We start from the raw sequence: 18,542 nt of genomic DNA, 5'->3' as shown, positions 1-18,542 counted from the left end.
TATTGTGCACCTCTGGCGATATGCTCGGCAATATGCTCACCCCTGGGTCACTCTCCTCAAGAGGTGTTGGCAGGGCCTCTTACTGGTCTTCTTTTCTTTTCCTAGTTTTCATAATAGTGCAGTTGATGAGGGTGAATTCCAGGAAAAACTTGTCTGATAAGTCCTTCATGTTATCCAGGACAATTTGTAGCCTTTCCCTGTCCGCATCACATTTTTCTTCTGAATAATTTTACATCACCTGTAAACAACAGGGCTACATCTGACTTCCTCACTTCTTCGTGTGTTAGTGCCACTAGTTAATGGTGCAAATCGAACCATAAGTGTCTCTCTCCTGTGCGCGGGCTATTTGTATATATATCATTCACATATAACAATAACAGTACCTGTCACAATATTGATCCTTGTATAACGCATGTAACACCACTTGTTACTGTTGCTCATCCTGACACCTCGGACAAGCATCCTTTGTCTCCTTCCCATAAGATAACCTTTGGTACGCTGTAGTGCATTCCCTGTCATTCCTGTCTACTCTTCAAGTTATCGTCGTAGTTCCTTGTGAGGTACGGTGTCAAGTACCTTCTTACAGTCCAAGAACTTGCAGTCCACCCATCCATCTCTCTGTCTCACTTCTGTCATAGAACTCCAGGAGGTTTGTGAGACAGGTTTTGTCATCTCTAAACCTATTGCTGTTTTTTTTTTCTATGAAGTCACTTCTCTAACAGCTATTCACTGCTTTCCTGATTATCATCCCCGTCACCTTACATAGTATGCATGGCAAGTGACACTGCTCTGTAGTTTAATGCTCCCAGATCATCTTTTTTTAATATTAAGACTATTTTCGATAGCTTCCACAGCTTTGGTAAGTGTTCTGTATCCATCGATGGACAGAAGGTTTCAGTTGGTGGTTTGGATAGTGCCTCAGCTTCCTCTGGCAGAATCCATGGTACCGTGTGTACGTGTATCTTATTTATATAATAAATATATTATTAAAGAACAGGATTTGAAACAGGATCATGCAGAATAACTGGTTTTGGCATATCAAATAAATGTAATAAATCTTACCCTGTTTAAAGTTTAAATGAGAGAGAGAGAGAGAGAGAGAGAGAGAGAGAGAGAGAGAGAGAGAGAGAGAGAGAGAGAGAGAGAGAGAGAGGGAGGGAGCGAGAGAGGGAGAGAGGGAGGGAGGGAGGGAGGGAGGGAGGGAAGGAAGGAGGGAGGTAGGGAGGGAGGGAGGGAGGGAGGGAAGGAGGGAGGTAGGGAGGGAGGGAACGAGCAAGTGAGAGCGATCACACACGAATATCGAGAACAACCTCACAAATAGTTCGGAATCACATTTTCCCCTCGTAAATCCGATACGATCAAAGAAAATTACAAACCTCCATCTCAGTCGCCTCACCTCATTAACTATTAGCAACCAAAAAAAAAAAAACACCAAAATTTTAAGCCAGATAAACCAGGGAACGTAAAAAATATACGTTCCAATACCTCATCAATTAACTTTGAAAAGAGAATTGCTTCACTTAACCATTAAAGTCCGTACAAGAGATAGCTCGGGAGATTGTATAAGCTGCAGAATTCTACATTCCTGCGTCCTCAAGCGACGTGTCAACAATGCATCTCACTGACTGATAAGGATTCCTCACATGAGTTATTAGTGTGTAAAGCAGAGAGAGACACTCAACATGGGATGAAAGATGGTCGAGCCTCTTGAATTATCTAGTGATGGTGCGGTTTTCTTGTTCTGTGTGTAAGAGAGAGAGACAATGAACCAGGAAGAGAATGAGCAGGGCAACAAATGTGGAAGACTGAAAGACTAGTAAAATGAGGGAGGTAACAAGAAAGAGCAAGAGTAATGAAAGATATGAGAAAGAAACAAGCCGAGGAAGATGCAAAGTGTAAGAGAGGAGCTACCTGAAGAAGTAAATATCTGGAAGAGGACGAACAGGAAGAGAGAACGAGGCACTCTTCTGAGAATTAGCTTGACAGTATATAACGATGATGATCTGTGTCTTAGGATAAGTATTTACCGCCCCGTTGAGGTCTCCGGCTCCTCCGGAAGACTGATTTAATTTTTTTTCTCCATATGGTTTTCATTGTCCTTTTTCTGTAAGAGTGCATCTTAAATGCACCAATTAGCCACACCTTAAGTGTGCCATTAGCCACACCTTAAGTGTGCCATTAGCCACACCTTAAGTGTGCCATTAGCCACACCTTAAGTGTGCCATTAGCCACACCTTAAGTGTGCCATTAGCCACACCTTAAGTGTGCCATTAGCCACACCTTAAGTGTGCCATTAGCCACACCTTAAGTGTGCCATTAGCCACACCTTAAGTGTGCCATTAGCCACACCTAAAGTGTGCCCATTAGCCACATGTTAAGTCCAGTTCTCTAGGAAGCGAAATACACTAGCTTTTTGTAGCCTATTTTCCTCCCCTGATTATACAAAAAAGGTCTCTCTCTCTCTCTCTCTCTCTCTCTCTCTAAGTACACAAAAGTGACCTCGATGAGGAAAAAGGTCTTATTTGTCATCCTGGAGGATGAGCGTGAAGACGAGGTTCTCCCATACAAACACCCTTGTGCCAAGGACGTAGTTTTTCCACACAGGCAACACACCCACACGTCGTTGCACATCACAGCTCACACGTTGCTCCATTTCACACCCACACGTCGCTGCACGTCACACCAGCTGCTGTACATCAAACAGTTTGCTGTGACTGACGGCTCTTTTGTAGAATACGTAAGTCTAGATGGAGAACTGGAGGTCCGCCATGTCTCTTCACCTCCTCCTCCTCTTTTTCTCCCAGCTCCCCTTCCTCACTCTTCCTCTTACCAGTCTTACCGAATTAGCATCACAGTTGACAACTTTATCATGTAGGAACAGTACCAAGATGAATCACGCCACGGATCGGGCAGGGACTTTAACCCATGACGAGTAAGTCTTAAAACTGAGATATCTTGTTTCTCTTGTAGCAGATCTCTTGTGTTTACTTCCTCCACTGAGTCCCATTTCTTCCTGTCTGTCGTACGATTCAGAAATTGTAACCCTCCCCTTCCCTTGTCAGGAGTATTATATATGCACATACATTACGAGTGGATCATAAAGTAATGGCTTGCACAGTTATCTAATTTGTTATATTGAAATTTATATAAAATACCGACAAGTTGATGATTAAGACACATGTGCAGCAGTTGGGTACCTTTATTGTTGAAACGTTTCGCCTACATAGCAGGCTTTCTTTAGTCAAATACAGAGGCAGCAGGTGTAATAGTGAAATGAAGATGATGTAATGAGCCCATCAACCTTGGAGATATGAGGTGGTCAATCCCTCAGCCTGGAGAAGAGTTCACCTCCATGGTCTGGAGCGATATAAAGCTTCATATCACTCCAGGTCATTAAGCTGAACTCTTCTCCAGGCTGAGGGACTGACCACCTCATATCTCCAAGGTTGATGGGCTCATTACATCATCTTCATTTCACTATTGCACCTCTATATTTGACTGAAGAAGCCTACTGTATAGGCGAAACGTTTCAACAATAAAGATACCCAAATGTTGCACATGTGTTTTAATCATCACCTAGTTCGCTGTACGCGTTTTTATAGGCAGGAAATAAAAAAGAAATCTGGCTTTAGATTCTATTGTTGTGTTTTCTTTCGTTGACGGTGTATAGTAAGAAGTATTGTGTAAACTATTGTTGCTTGTCGAGTCTTTTGTGTTACTCAGTGATGATGCTGTTTACTTGTTTTAAGTGCACGGGGGGGGGGCGGCTTCAGGGAGGAAATGTAGAGGTGGCTAAAGGGGGGCTAAAGCCCCCGTTTGCATCTGAGGGGGCCAGTTACCCGAGATGTAAACCTCTTTTATTTTTTAATAAATGGGTGATTATCACTGCATTGTAGTGACTAGTGACCAGGAAACACGATAGACTAAGGAATTTCACATGTATACTGTAAGACATACTGAAAGAAATACCTTTTAAAAACAATTTATCAGATTTTTTCCTTTGCATCTTATGATTAAGTTCCCCCTGAATTAAAATCTTATCTTCTGCTCCACCCAAATAGAAATCCTGGTTGTGTCACTGACTGTCACCTATTACTCAGTCTGCTGAATCGTAAAAGAAAATCTAAGTATACATTCCCTTAATACAGTCACAAAGGTATGATATATTTTCCCAAGAGTATATATATTCGTATAATAATCAGATATATTTATAATCAGAGTATATCCATCGGAATATAAGTATATCTAGGAAGGATTTGATTCTGGAGGCTAGGCTGTTACATTCTGCCCAGAAATTATCCAGTGGTTCTGGGCCCCTAATACCGACAACGAAAATGTCATTACCATGTCTGGACTACACTGTCCTGAGGCTTGATAAGTGCAATATATTATTTTCAAATTATTACATGACTGTAAAAGACCCGTGGGAGTGTGGGCACTCCAGTATACCTATATTGTCCTTGAATTTATTGATAAAATTACTGGATGGCGAAACGTCTACAAATAAAGATACAGAGATGTTGCACATGTGTCGAATTTTTCACTCCATACTATATTCTCTTTTCTGCAAAACAAAAAAAGGTTCACTGAAAGAAAGCACATTTATTGAACACTCACCCTGGTTACCACAATGATTCTGAGCTCAGGAAATGCTGGATGGTTCTCTTGTTGCACCAGTGTTTCCTAACAACTTGAAACTCCTCCCCTTGATGACACTCTTAGTTTCTTAGTAAAATAAACAAGTGCAATGCAAGACTTGGTCCTAACACTTCCTGCTGCCAGAGTCACTGCTCTCGCTAAGGTATGGGCAGCTACCAACATGTATTATTGGCTGTATTTCGCCATAACAGTAGGTTTAGTGTGGGTCGCTCACTCTCACCGTTCATCTCACTGTCACATGGAAAACTTTGAATGCAATATATAACAGTTCTCAAGCCTCAGGACTCAGGACATGGTGCAGTACATATATGTTAATAACGTTTACAATATCCGGAATAAAGACTGGTTATCCAATTGATTTCTAGGCACAACTAAACTAACTGGAGTCGAGCATTAAAATAGAGTGGGAGAAGGAGTATGTGTCGCCCTTCCTGCATAATCAGGAGGACTCCTGGCGGAAATAAAAACTTGGGTTCAGTGTGTGGGCGACCCACACCAACTGATTCAGAGAAGATTAAAAATAAATAAAAAGGGCATAATACCGTGACTGGAACAATACACAAATGCATTACCAAGAATCGTTTTATTTATCTCCCATATATTAATGGCTCGTGCAACACACGCTCCTTTGGAGACCTGACCACCAGGTTGCAGTCTCTCTCATCTCCCTGGAGATCTGACCACGAGAATGCAGTCTCTCTCATCTCCCTGGAGACCTAACCACCAGGATACAGTGTTTCTCAACTTCCTGGAGACTTAACCACCAGGATGAACTCTTAGCTCTCAATGATGGCATCTCTCAATCCAAGGAAGAGACCTATCAGTTCGAAGAATGACATCTCTTCCAAGGAGGAGACTTCCTCAGCTGCCTCCACATCAACAGACTCATAACCAACTAGAGATAATACAAATGTCTAGATAAGAATCAGCTGATAAACCCAACAATGTGACAAAAGCAGTGAATGGCAGATAATACAGAATAAAAGCAGCAAATAAACGAGAATTTTGAATTAGTGAAAGAACAAGGTTGTAAGTCTTCCCACCCGTGTTAGATCAGCTGTCATCACAAGTGTAACAACAACGACAGTGTGACAAATAAGATATCCCATAGTATATCCAGTAAGTTTCAACACACATATTTCTCACAATATCAACTTCCTCGATAATGTGAGAAATCACGAAAGCGCTTGCAAGTTCACTGTTATTTAACATTAGTCGTTCTGCAAATTATATTATCACTCGTTTACTGTGATCTTATTGCATATATATATATATATATATATATATATATATATATATATATATATATATATATATATATATATATATATATATATATATATATATATATATATATATTTATATATATATATATATATATAATCGGTGATACACACATAACAACATGTACCGTATATGCCACCTTTATATCAATAATGTATCTCTTAAATCTTATATATACATATATATATGTATATATAATACATATATTATATATAAATATGAATGTTGCAGCGAGGAGAAGGCTGGAGGCAGTGGAGATGTCATGTCTGAGGGCAATGTGTGGTGTGAATATAATGCAGAGAATTCGTAGTTTGGAAGTTAGGAGGAGGTGCGGGATTACCAAAACTGTTGTCCAGAGGGCTGAGGAAGGGTTGTTGAGGTGGTTCGGACATGTAGAGAGAATGGAGCGAAACAGAATGACTTCAAGAGTGTATCAGTCTGTAGTGGAAGGAAGGCGGGGTAGGGGTCGGCCTAGGAAGGGTTGGAGGGAGGGGGTAAAGGAGGTTTTGTGTGCGAGGGGCTTGGACTTCCAGCAGGCATGCGTGAGCGTGTTTGATAGGAGTGAATGGAGACAAATGGTTTTTAATACTTGACGTGCTGTTGGAGTGTGAGCAAAGTAACATTTATGAAGGGATTCGGGGAAACCGGCGGGCCGGACTTGAGTCCTGGAGATGGGAAGTACAGTGCCTGCACTCTGAAGGAGGGGTGTTAATGTTGCAGTTTAAAAACTGTAGTGTAAAGCACCCTTCTGGCAAGACAGTGATGGAGTGAATGATGGTGAAAGTTTTTCTTTTTCGGGCCACCCTGCCTTGGTGGGAATCGGCCGGTGTGATAATAATAAAAATAATAAATATACATATATATATATACATATATATATATACATATATATATATATATATATATATATATATATACATATATATATATATATATATATATATATATATATATATATATATATATATATATATATATATATATATATATATATATATATATATATATATATATATATATATATATATATATATATATATATATATATATATATATATATATACATACATACATACATGTACATATAATTGGGGTTAAGTCAGGAGTATCTGAGAGAGTTAGAGCTAAGGAAGGGGTAGCAATAATGTTGAAGGATCAGTTATGGAAGGAGAAGAGGGAATATAAATGTATAAATTCAAGGATTATGTGGATTAAAATAAGAGTCGGATGCGAAAAGTGGGTCATAATAAGAGTGTATGCACCTGGAGAAGAGAGGAGTGCAGAGGAGAGAGAGAGAGATTTTGGGAGATGTTAAGCAAGTGTGTAGGAGCCTTTGAACCAAGCGAGAGAATAATTGTTGTAGGGAACCTAAATGCTAAAGTAGGAGAAACATATAGAGAGGGTGTGGTAGGTAAGTTTGGGGTTTGTCAGGTGTAAATGATAATGGGGCCATTTGACTGAATTTGGTATAGAAAGGGGTTTGGTTATATGTAATATATATTTTAAGAAAATTGAGAGTAAATAAGTATACAAGATATGATGTAGGGCGTAATGACAGTAGTTTGTTGGACTATGTATTGGTAAATATATACTATGTATTGGTAGACTGTTGAGTAGACTTCAAGATGTACATGTATATAGAGGGACCACAGATGTATCAGGTCACTTTTAGTTGTAGCTACACTGAGAGTAAAAGGTAGATGGGATACAAGGAAAATAGAAGCAGCAAGAGAGAGGTGAAGGTTTTTATAAACTAAAAGAGGAGGCAGTTAGGGTAAGATATAAACAACAATTGGAGGATAGATGGGCTAGTGAGAGTATAGGCAATGGGGTCGAAGAGGTATGGGGTAGGTTTAAGAATGTAGTGTTAGAGTGTTCAGCAGAAGTTTGTGGTTACAGGAAAGTGGGTGCGGGAGGGAAGAAGAGCGATTCGTGGAATAATAATGTAAAGAGAGTAGAAAGGGAGAAAAAATTAGCATATGAGAGGTTTTTACAAAGTAGAAGTGATGCAAGGAGAGAGGAGTATATGGAGAGAAAAAGAGAGATTAAGAGAGTAGTAAAGCAATGTAAAAAGAGAGCAAATGAGAGAGTGGGTGAGATGCTATCAACAAATTTTGTTGAAAGTAAGAAAAAGTTTTGGAGTGAGATTAACATGTTGAGGAAGCCTAGAGAACAAATGAATTTGACAGTTAAAAATAGGAGAGGAGAGTTATTAAATGAAAAGTTAGAGGCATCGGGAAGATAGAGGAAATATTCTGAGGAATTGTTAAATGATGATGAAGATAGGGAAGCAGTGATTTCGTGTATATGGCAAGAAGGAATACGATCATGTAGGAGTGAGGAAGAGCGACTTGTGAGTATGGGGGAAGTTCGTGAGGCAGTGGGTAAAATGAAAGGTGGTAAGGCAGCTGGGATTGATGGGATAAAGATAGAAATGTTAAAAGCAGGTGAGGATATAGTTTTGGAGTGGTTGGTGCTTTTATTTAATAAATGTATGGAAGAGGTTAAGGTACCTAGGGATTGGCAGAGAGTACAAAAATTATAGGGGAATAAGACTGTTGAATATACCTGGTAAAGTAAATGGTAGAGTTATTATTGAAAGAATTAAGAGTAAGACGGAGAGTAGGACAGCTTTAGGAAAGGTAGGGAGTGTGTATACCAAGTTTACAGTGAAACATATAGCTGAAGAGTATTTAGATAAGACTAAAGAGGTTTTTGTGGCATTTATGGATTTGGAAAAGGCGTATGACAGGGTGGATAGGGGGGCAATGTGGCAGATGTTGCAGGTGTATGGTACAGGAGGTAGGTTACTGAAAGCAGTGAAGAGTTTTTATGAGGAGAGTGAGGCTCAGGTTAGAGTATGTAGGAGAGAGGGAGATCATTTTCCAGTAAAAGTAGGCCATAGAAAAGGAAAGAGTAAGGTGATGAGGATAAAAAAAAATAAGTGACGAAAAATTGGATATCAGATTGGACGGAGAGAGTATGGAGGTGAATGTATTCAGATATTTAGGAGTGGACATGTCAGCAGATGGGTCTATGAAAGATGAGGTGAATCATAGAATTGATCAGGGAAAAAAGGTGAGTGGTGCACTGAGAAGTCTGTGAAGACAAATAACTTTGTCCATGGAAGCAAAGAGGGGAATGTATGAGAGTATAATTATACCAACGCTCTTATATGGGTGTGAAGCATGGGTAGTGAATGTTGCAACAAAGAGAAGGCTGGAGGCATTGGAGATGTCATGTCTGAGGGAAATGTGTGGTATGAATATAATGCAGAGAATTCGTAGTTTGGAAATTAAGAGGATGTGTAGGATTACCAAAACTATTATCGAGATGACTGAGGAGGGGTTGTTAAGGTGGTTCGGACAGGTAGAGAGAATGGAACGAAACAGAATGACTTCGAGAGTATATAAATCAGTAGTGGAGAGAAGGCGGGGTAGGGGTCCGCTTAGGAAAGGTTGGAGGGAGGGGGTAAAGGAGGTTTTGTGTGCGAGGGGCTTGGACTTCCAGCATGCGCGAGTGTTTGATAGGAGTGAATGGAGACAAATGGTTTTTAGAACTTGACGTGCAGTTGGAGTGTGAGCAAGGTAACATTTATGAAGGGATTCAGGGAATCAGGCAGACCGGACTTGAGTCCTGGAGATGGGAAGTACAGTGTCTACACTCTGAAGGAGGGGTGTTAATGTTGCAGTTTTATAACTGTAGTGTAAAGCATCCCTCTGGCAAGACAGTGATGGAGTGAATGATGGTGAAAGTTCTTTTTTTCTGGCCACCCTGCCTTGGTGGGTGTGTTAATAAAAAAGATAATATTTACCAAACTACGGCAGGCCAGGGTTCGACCCCATGGCACACTGTCCCGCCTCAAGAGACCACACAATGTACATGTATATGGAAGAAATGACAATAAAAAGCATGATTGCAAGTATGAAAAAAATATCACTGTGAAAACAGAAAATAAAACCTGAGAGGTGGTGTGTGTGTGTGTGTGTGTGTGTCTGTGTCTGCGTGTGTGTGTGTATGTGTGTGTGTGTGTGTGTGTGTGTGTGTGTGTGTGTGTGTGTATGTGTGTGTATGTGTATGCGTGTGTGTACTCACCTAGTTGTACTCACCTAGTTGAGGTTGCGGGTTACCTTGAGGTTACCTGGAGGTTATTCCGGGGATCAACGCCCCCGCGGCCCGGTCCATGACCAGGCCTCCCGATGGATCAGGGCCTGATCAACTAGGCTGTTACTGCTGGCCGCACGCAGTCCGACGTACGAGCCACAGCCCGGCTGATCCGGCACTGACTTTGGGTATCTGTCCAGCTCTCTCTTGAAGACAGCCAGGGGTTTATTGGCAATTCCCCTAATGCTTGATGGGAGGCTGTTGAACAGTTTTGGGCCCCGGACACTTATGGTGTTTTCTCTCAGTGTACCAATGGCGCCCCTACTTTTTATTGGCGGCATTTTGCATCGCCTGCCCCAGTCTTTTACTTTCGTAGGGAGTGATTTCTGTGTGCAGATTTTGGACCATTCCTTCCAAGATTTTCCAAGTGTAGATTATGATATATCTCTCCCTCCTGCGTTCCAACGAGTACAAGTCAAGTGCTTCCAAGCGTTCCCAGTAGTTAAGGTGCTTGACAGAACTTATACGTGCAGTAAAGGATCTCTGTACACTCTCTAGATCTGCGATTTCACCTACTTTGTATGGAGATGTTAATGTACAGCAGTATTCCAGCCTAGAGAGAACAAGTGATTTGAAAAGGATCATCATGGGCTTGGCATCTCTCGTTTTGAAAGTTCTCATTATCCATCCTATCATTTTCTTTGCACGTGCGATCGTGGCACTGTTGTGATCCTTGAAAGTGAGATCCTCAGACATTACTACTCCCAGGTCCCTTACATTATTTTTCCGCTCTATTGTATGGCCGGAGTCAGTAGTATACTCTGTTCTAGTTATTATCTCCTCCAGTTTTCCATAACGGAGTAGTTGGAATTTGTCCTCATTGAACATCATATTGTTTACCGTTGCCCACTGGAAAACTTTGTTTATATCTTCTTGGAGGTTAACCGCGTCCTCAGCAGATGACAGCCTCATGCAGATCCTAGTATCATCCGCAAAGGATGATACGGTGCTGTGGTGTATATCTCTGTTTATGTCTGATATGAGGATAAGGAATAAGATGGGGGCGAGTACTGTGCCTTGTGGAACAGAGCTCTTCACTATGGCAGCCTCCGATTTAACTCTGTTGACCACTACTCTTTGTGTTCGATTTGTTAGGAAGTTGAAGATCCATCTCCCCACTTTCCCAGTTATTCCTTTAGCACGTATTTTATGGGCTATTACGCCATGATCGCATTTGTCAAATGCTTTTGCAAAGTCTGTGTATATTACATCTGCATTCTGATTTTCTTCCAGTGCATCCAAGGCCATGTCATAGTGATCCAGTAGTTGTGAGAGGCAGGAGCGACCTACCCTGAACCCATGTTGCCCTGGATTGTGCAGATTTTGGGAATCCAGGTGATTTGCAATCCTGCTTCTTAGCACTCTTTCAAAGATTTTTATGATGTGGGACGTCAGAGCTATTGGTCTATAGTTCTTAGCTAATGCTTTGCTGCCACCTTTATGGAGCGGGGCTATATCCGTTGTTTTAAGTGACTGTGGAATTTCACCCATGTCCAAGCTCCTCCTCCATAGTGTACTTAGGGCACGCGAGAGGGGTTTCTTGCAGTTCTTAATGAAAACAGAGTTCCACGAGTCTGGGCCCGGGGCTGAGTGCATAGGCATGTTGTCAATGGCTTTTTCGAAATCTATCGGAGTTAGGGTAATGTCGGAAATCTGGCATACATTTATGGAGTTTTGAGGCTCATTCATGAAGAAATCATTTGGGTCGTCGATCCTCAGACAGATTAGTGGTTCACTAAACACAGAGTCGTACTGGGATTTCAATATTTCACTCATTTCCTTATTGTCGTCTGTGTAAGTCCCATCCTGTCTGAGTAAGGGCCCGATACTAGATGTGGTATTTGCCTTGTTTTTGGCATATGAAAAGAAATATTTTGAATTTCTTTCAATTTCACTAATAGCTTTAAGCTCCTCCTGCCTCTCCTGGTTCCTGTAAGAGTCATTTAGCTTAAGTTCTATAGTTTCCACTTCCCTGGTCAGCGCCTCCTTCCGTGTATCAGATATTCTAGCACTCCTGAGGAGCTCAGTGACTCTTCGTCTTCTGTAGAGGGAGCGGGGGTCGAGTCCGAGCTCCTGGCCCCACCTCTTCACTGATCGCTACTAGGTCACTCCGTGTGTGTGTGTGTGTGTGTGTGTGTGTGTGTGTGTGTGTGTGTGTGTGTGTGTGTGTGTGTGTGTGTGTGTGTGTGTGTGTGTGTGTGTGTGTGTGTGTGTGTGTATTTGTGTGTATGTGTGTGTGTGTGTGTGTGTGTGTGTGTGTGTGTGTGTGTGTGTGTGTGTGTGTGTGTGTGTGTGTGTGTGTGTGTGTGTGTGTGTGTGTGTGTGTGTGTGTATTTGTGTGTATGTGTGTATGTGTGTGTGTGTGTGTGTGTGTGTGTGTGTGTGTGTGTGTGTGTGTGTGTGTGTGTGTGTGTGTGTGTGTGTGTGTGTGTGTACTCACCTGTGTGTACTCACCTATATGTACTCACCTATATGTACTTACAAATATGCACTCACCTATATGTACTCACCTATATGTACTCACCTATATGTACTCACCTATATGTACTCACCTGTATGTACTCACCTATATGTACTCACCTATATGTACTCACCTATATGTACTCACCTATATGTACTCACCTATATGTACTCACCTATATGTACTCACCTGTATGTACTCACCTATATGTACTCACCTATATATACTCACAAATATGTACTCACCTATATGTACTCACCTGTATGTACTCACCTATATGTACTCACCTATATATACTCACAAATATGTACTCACCTATATGTACTCACCTATATGTACTCACCTATATGTACTCACAAATATGTACTCACCTATATGTACTTACCTTTATGTACTTACCTTTATGTACTCACCTATATGCACTCACCTACATGTACTAACAAATATGTACTCACCTATATATACTCACCTATATGTTCCCACCTATATATACTCACTTATATGTACTTACCTATATGTGGTTCCAGGGATCACTTCACAGCTCCTGGCCCCGTCTCTTTGCTGGTTGTAGTACTGTCTCTGGAGAATTTCCAGAGTAGCAGCAACGTCAACAACAGCAGCAGGAGGGAGCCCTAACTTTCACTTCTGGGATAAACAGACTGACAAAAGAAAGTGGGAGGGAAGGATAGGAAGGAGGAGGATGTATGGGGGTCAGTGGAAACTTATAGAAGGGGGAAAAGGGGTTAATGGGATAAGGCAGAGTATAGTAGGTAGGATAAAGGGAGTAGAAAAACTTTCAAGAAAGCTAGTTCTCTCTCTCTCTCTCTCTCTCTCTCTCTCTCTCTCTCTCTCTCTCTCTCTCTCTCTCTCTCTCTCTCTCTCTCTCTATCTATCTATCTATCTATCTATCTCTCTTATTAATTTATTACAGCTTTTCTGGCATTAATTTCACACTTTTTTCATATCTTTCCTCCAGATCAATCTTCAGTCTACCTTCACCCGTCTTCCAACCTTCATGACTTTGTTCAGTCAACCTCCCACTGACATGACCACTCAACCCCTCACTGACATGACCACTCAACCTCCCACTGACATGACCACTCAACCTCTCACTGACATGACCACTCAACCTCCCACTGACATGACCACTCAACCCCTCACTGACATGACCACTCAACCTCTCACTGACATGACCACTCAACCTGTCACTGACATGACCACTCAACCTCCCACTGACATGACCACTCAACCTATCACTGAAATAACAACTCAACTTGTCATTGACATGAACACTCAACCTCTCACTGACACGACAACTCAACCTCTCACTGATATACCCGCTCAACCTCCCACTGACATGACCACTCAACCTCTCACTGAAATGAACACTCAACTTCTCATTGACATGAAAACTCAACCTCTCACTGACATGACCACTCAGACTCTGACATACCCACTCAACCTCTCACTGACATGACAACTCGATCCCTTACTGACATGACCACTCAACTTCTCACTGATATGACTACTCATCCTCTCACTGACATGATCACTCAACCCCCTCACTGACATGACCACTCAACCCCTCACCGACATGACCACTCAACACCTCACTGACATGACCATTCAATATCTCACTGACTTCAAAACTCAACCTCTCGTTGACATGACCACTCAACTTCTCACTGACATGAGCACTGAACACCTCATTGACATTACCACTCAACTTCTCACTGGCATGACCACTCAATCTCTCGCTGACATACCCACTCAACCTCTCGATGACATGACCACTCAACCTCTCGCTGACATGACCACTCAACTTCTCACTGACATGAGCAATGAACCCCTCATTGACATGACCACTCAACTTCTCACTGGCATGACCACTTAACCTCTCACTGATATGACCACTCAACCTCTCACTGACATGACCACTCAACCTCTCACTGACATGACCACTCAACCTCTCACTGGCATGACCACTCAACACCTCACTGATATAAACACTCAACCTCTCACTGACATGACCACTCAACCCCTCACTGACATGATCACTCAACCTCCCACTGACATAACCACTCAACCTCTCACTGACATGACCACTCAACCCCTCACTGACATGACCACTTAACCTCTCATTGACTTGACCACTCAACCTCACTGACATAACCACTCAGCCCCTCAAGACTCAACCTTTCACTGACATGACCACTCTACTCCCTCACTGACATGACCACTCAACCTCCCACTGACATGACCACTCAACCTCTCACTAACATGACCACTCAACCCACTGATATGACCATTCAGCCTCTCACTGACATAACCACTCAACCCCTCACCGACATGACCACTCAACCTCTCACTGACATGACCACTCAACCTCCCACTGACATGACCATTCAACCTCGCACTGACATGACCACTCAACCCCTTACTGACATGGCCACTCAACCCCTCACTGACATGACCACTCAATCCTTCACTGACATGATCACTTAACCTCTCACTGACATGACCACTCAATCCCTCACTGACATGATCACTTAACCTCTCACTGATATGACCACTCAACCTTTCACTGACATTACCACTCAACCCCTCATTGATATGACCACTCAACCTCCCACTGACATGACCATTCAACCTCGCACTGACATGACCACTCAACCCCTTACTGACATGACCACTCAACCCCTCACTGACATGACCATTCAATCCCTCACTGACATGATCACTTAACCTCTCACTGATATGACCACTCAACCTTTCACTGACATTACCACTCAACCCCTCACTGATATGACCACTCAACCTCTCACTGACATGACCACTCAACTCCTCACTGACATGACCACTCAACCTCCCACTGACATGACCACTCAACCTCTCACTGACATGACCACTCAACCCCTCACTGACATGACCACTCAACCCCTCACTGACATGACCACTCAACCTCTCATTCACATTACCACTCAACCTCTCACTGATATGACCACTTAACCTCTCACTGACATGACCACTCAACCTCTCACTGTCATTACCACTTAACCTCTCACTGACATGACATTATTTAAATCTCCGTTTTAGTTTGATATATATATATATATATATATATATATATATATATATATATATATATATATATATATATATATATATATATATATATATATATATATATATATATATATATATGCAATAAGATCACAGTAAACACTTGATATCAGAATATACAAAACAACCATTGTGAAAGGATAATGAAATTCAAAGCGCTTTCGTGACTTCTCACATTATAAAGGAACAATAAAGACAATACATCAAAGGAAGGCATATAAAGGGTCTAGACCACACCTCACCATCACATCCCACAAGAAAGCAACACCTGACGCGCGACGACACCCGACTCATAAGAAAGGAGGAACACTGCAGCAGGCCCGCTGGCCCAGCTAGACAGGTCTTTCACTAACTGGTCCAGTGGGACTGCTGCAGTGTTTACATGAATGTTGTATGAAAACTTTTTATGAAGAATGTGAAGTGACACTGATGTGTGTGTGTGTGTGTGTGTGTGTGTGTGTGTGTGTGTGTGTGTGTGTGTGTGTGTGTGTGTGTGTGACACATGGATAAGTGCCAGGTGACACTAAGGGAATAAACTCATTGCCATGCCATTCAAATTTTGAACCTTCTTGTTTGTGTGTTATTCTGATGTTGTTTTGTTTTGCTTCCTCTAGGGGAAACTTGTCTAACTGTTCTCATTATGGCGCAGCTTTCTACACGCAGCTCAAACTCAAATAGGAAAAATGTTGGAGTGTAATAATTTAACCTGTTCGAAAGCAATATTTTTTATCGAAGAGTATTTTACAATCAGCTGCTGGAAAGAAAGTTGTGTAGAAAGTTGTGAGGAAAGTGTTGCAGTAAACAGGGTCTTCAAGTGCCGTAGGAACACAGGTTCAACAAGACCAGGATTCACGACTCAGAAGAAAGGTTTGTTTTAATCAATTCCCATATATGACAGAACCCGCTTGACCTTATTAGTCCCTCTACTTCAGAGATCAGTTCTGGCCTGTGTTTAAAAATATCTTAAAACTTGAGATTCCCAGACAAAGTATTTAAGTCACTTTGGCTAAAAATTTAAATTTCAAAGAATATTACATTCATGTGTCGTCAGGAAATACAAATTTCGCCCCCCCCCAAAAAAAAATGACTGAGTTATTTTGCAGATTCTTTGTTGGCCATTAGCCACAAACAACCAGGAGCCCGCAGGTCACTGGTCCCCTCCAGCCTTGTAACATCTGTCTTACAGTTTACACTGATTACACTGACACAGTTCCCTACAAAGTGACGCCTTAATGCTCGTCAGGGACTCTTGACCCAGAGAAGTGGACCTGCCCTTCTCTTCCTGTATGACCTGTATGACTTCCTGTATGACCTGTATGACCGCGAGCATCGTCTAAGAAACAATGACGTGCAAGTCTTTTCCTCGTCTACGAAATATTATGACGTCTTTCGACGTAATTAGTACATTGTGTATATTTGTTAAGCTCTGGTGACAGAAGAAGTAAGACGTTCTCAACTACACGTTTAATTCCACATCCAGACATACAGATCTAGCTACTGGGACTAGTAACATGCAGAGTTAGTAAAAGAACATAATGTGTCGACTAGCGTTATGTCAATTAGAAGTTCACAAACTTAGTAGTAGATATTATGTCCATGAAATCTGCTCAGCTAGAGTCATAATGGTGTCACAGTCCAAAAAAAAAAAAGCGTTTTGGTTAATATAGCACAAATATATACAACAAAAGCAGCAGATTAAATAAAGCATTAAAATATATTGTAAATACTCACCCAGGGAGAGGAACAGCAGACTGATTATCATGTCTCGTGTCATAGCTGTCAACACATCTCAACACACCAGGCTTGGAGAAATAGTTTCCTGAAGGAGGTTCTGACGTTGCTGATAACGTATACTCTCCTGTGGTTTTTTTCGGTGACTACTGAAAAACTCCCCACACAATTAAGTCCAGTCCTTCAAGTCCCCCCCACACACACACGCGCGCGCGCGCGACACAACACCAGAGGATCTCAACCAGTAAATTTGATGGTTGTAAATTAACGTAAAGTTATGGGAGACCCTGGGCTAAACGAGACGTTAGCCAATGGCTGGAATCTCTGAAACCACGTTGATAAATACTGGAACTCCTGTCGAATGACTGGAACTTCTGGAAATGCGTTATTAAATGCTGGAAGTCATGGCAAAGATTCGTGTGAGATTAGGATATCAAATGGATGGAAGCTCTTGAAGGACGATCGTAAATGCTGGCACTTTTAATGATTCAATTAACGGGTCCAGAGAGCGTGTGTGTTGTGGGTCTCCAGGTCAGGTCTCGCGTGCAGCAACTCCTGACAGCGGTCTGGGTAAGACTGGCTCCAGCGAGCGTGTGTGTACTGGATCGCTGGTGCTGGAAGCTCTGCAACCTGGAGAGGCTCGTGGGAGGCGCTACGTCAAGTCTCACTACCTCGCAGCCACGGACTGAGCAACCAACCACAACACGCCACTTTCACTACCCTCCCTCCCTCCCTCCCTCCCTCCCTCCCCTCTTCCCTCTTTTTCTCCCTCCTCTTTTCCCTTCTTTCTTCCCTTCCCTCTTTCCTTCTTCCCTCCCTCCCCTTTTTTCTTCTTCCCTCCTTACCTTCTTCCCCTCTTCCTCCCTCCCACTCATTTGCTCCCTACCTCTCATTCCCTCCCTCCCTCCCTCCTCTCCTTCCCTCCATCCTTCCCGAAGGTGCAGGAGACTCCAGGAGCACTAGACGCATTCCATTACCTACACAGTCTCACTGAGGGATATTTCTCTCATCATCTGGGAGCGAGACTCTCACAGCTTATATACAATATATTCTTCTGTCAATAATCAGTTGCCCACGTTTCTACAGCAATCAACTATAAACATACAAGTGTTTCAACTTG

The 18,542-nt window shown here is 42.1% G+C and overlaps 1 protein-coding gene across 2 annotated transcripts in view; it reads right to left on the bottom strand.

Moving 5' to 3' along the window:
- Positions 1-18,103, bottom strand: part of LOC128685495 (mucin-2) — a 169,068-nt gene extending 150,965 nt beyond the window's left edge. For both annotated transcript variants that reach the window (XM_070083023.1, XM_053772060.2), the window contains exon 1: positions 17,423-18,103. In XM_070083023.1, coding sequence (XP_069939124.1) covers positions 17,423-17,465 — 43 coding nt within the window. In that variant the 5' untranslated portion in view covers positions 17,466-18,103. The remainder of the gene's footprint in view (positions 1-17,422) is intronic.
- Between the last annotated feature and the right edge of the window lie 439 nt (positions 18,104-18,542).

This window comes from Cherax quadricarinatus, chromosome 8 (assembly GCF_038502225.1).
Source record: "Cherax quadricarinatus isolate ZL_2023a chromosome 8, ASM3850222v1, whole genome shotgun sequence".
Taxonomy (NCBI): Eukaryota; Metazoa; Arthropoda; class Malacostraca; order Decapoda; family Parastacidae; genus Cherax; species Cherax quadricarinatus.
The sequence above is the reverse complement of the archived record's forward strand: the minus strand, read 5'-3'. Positions and strand labels throughout refer to the sequence as shown.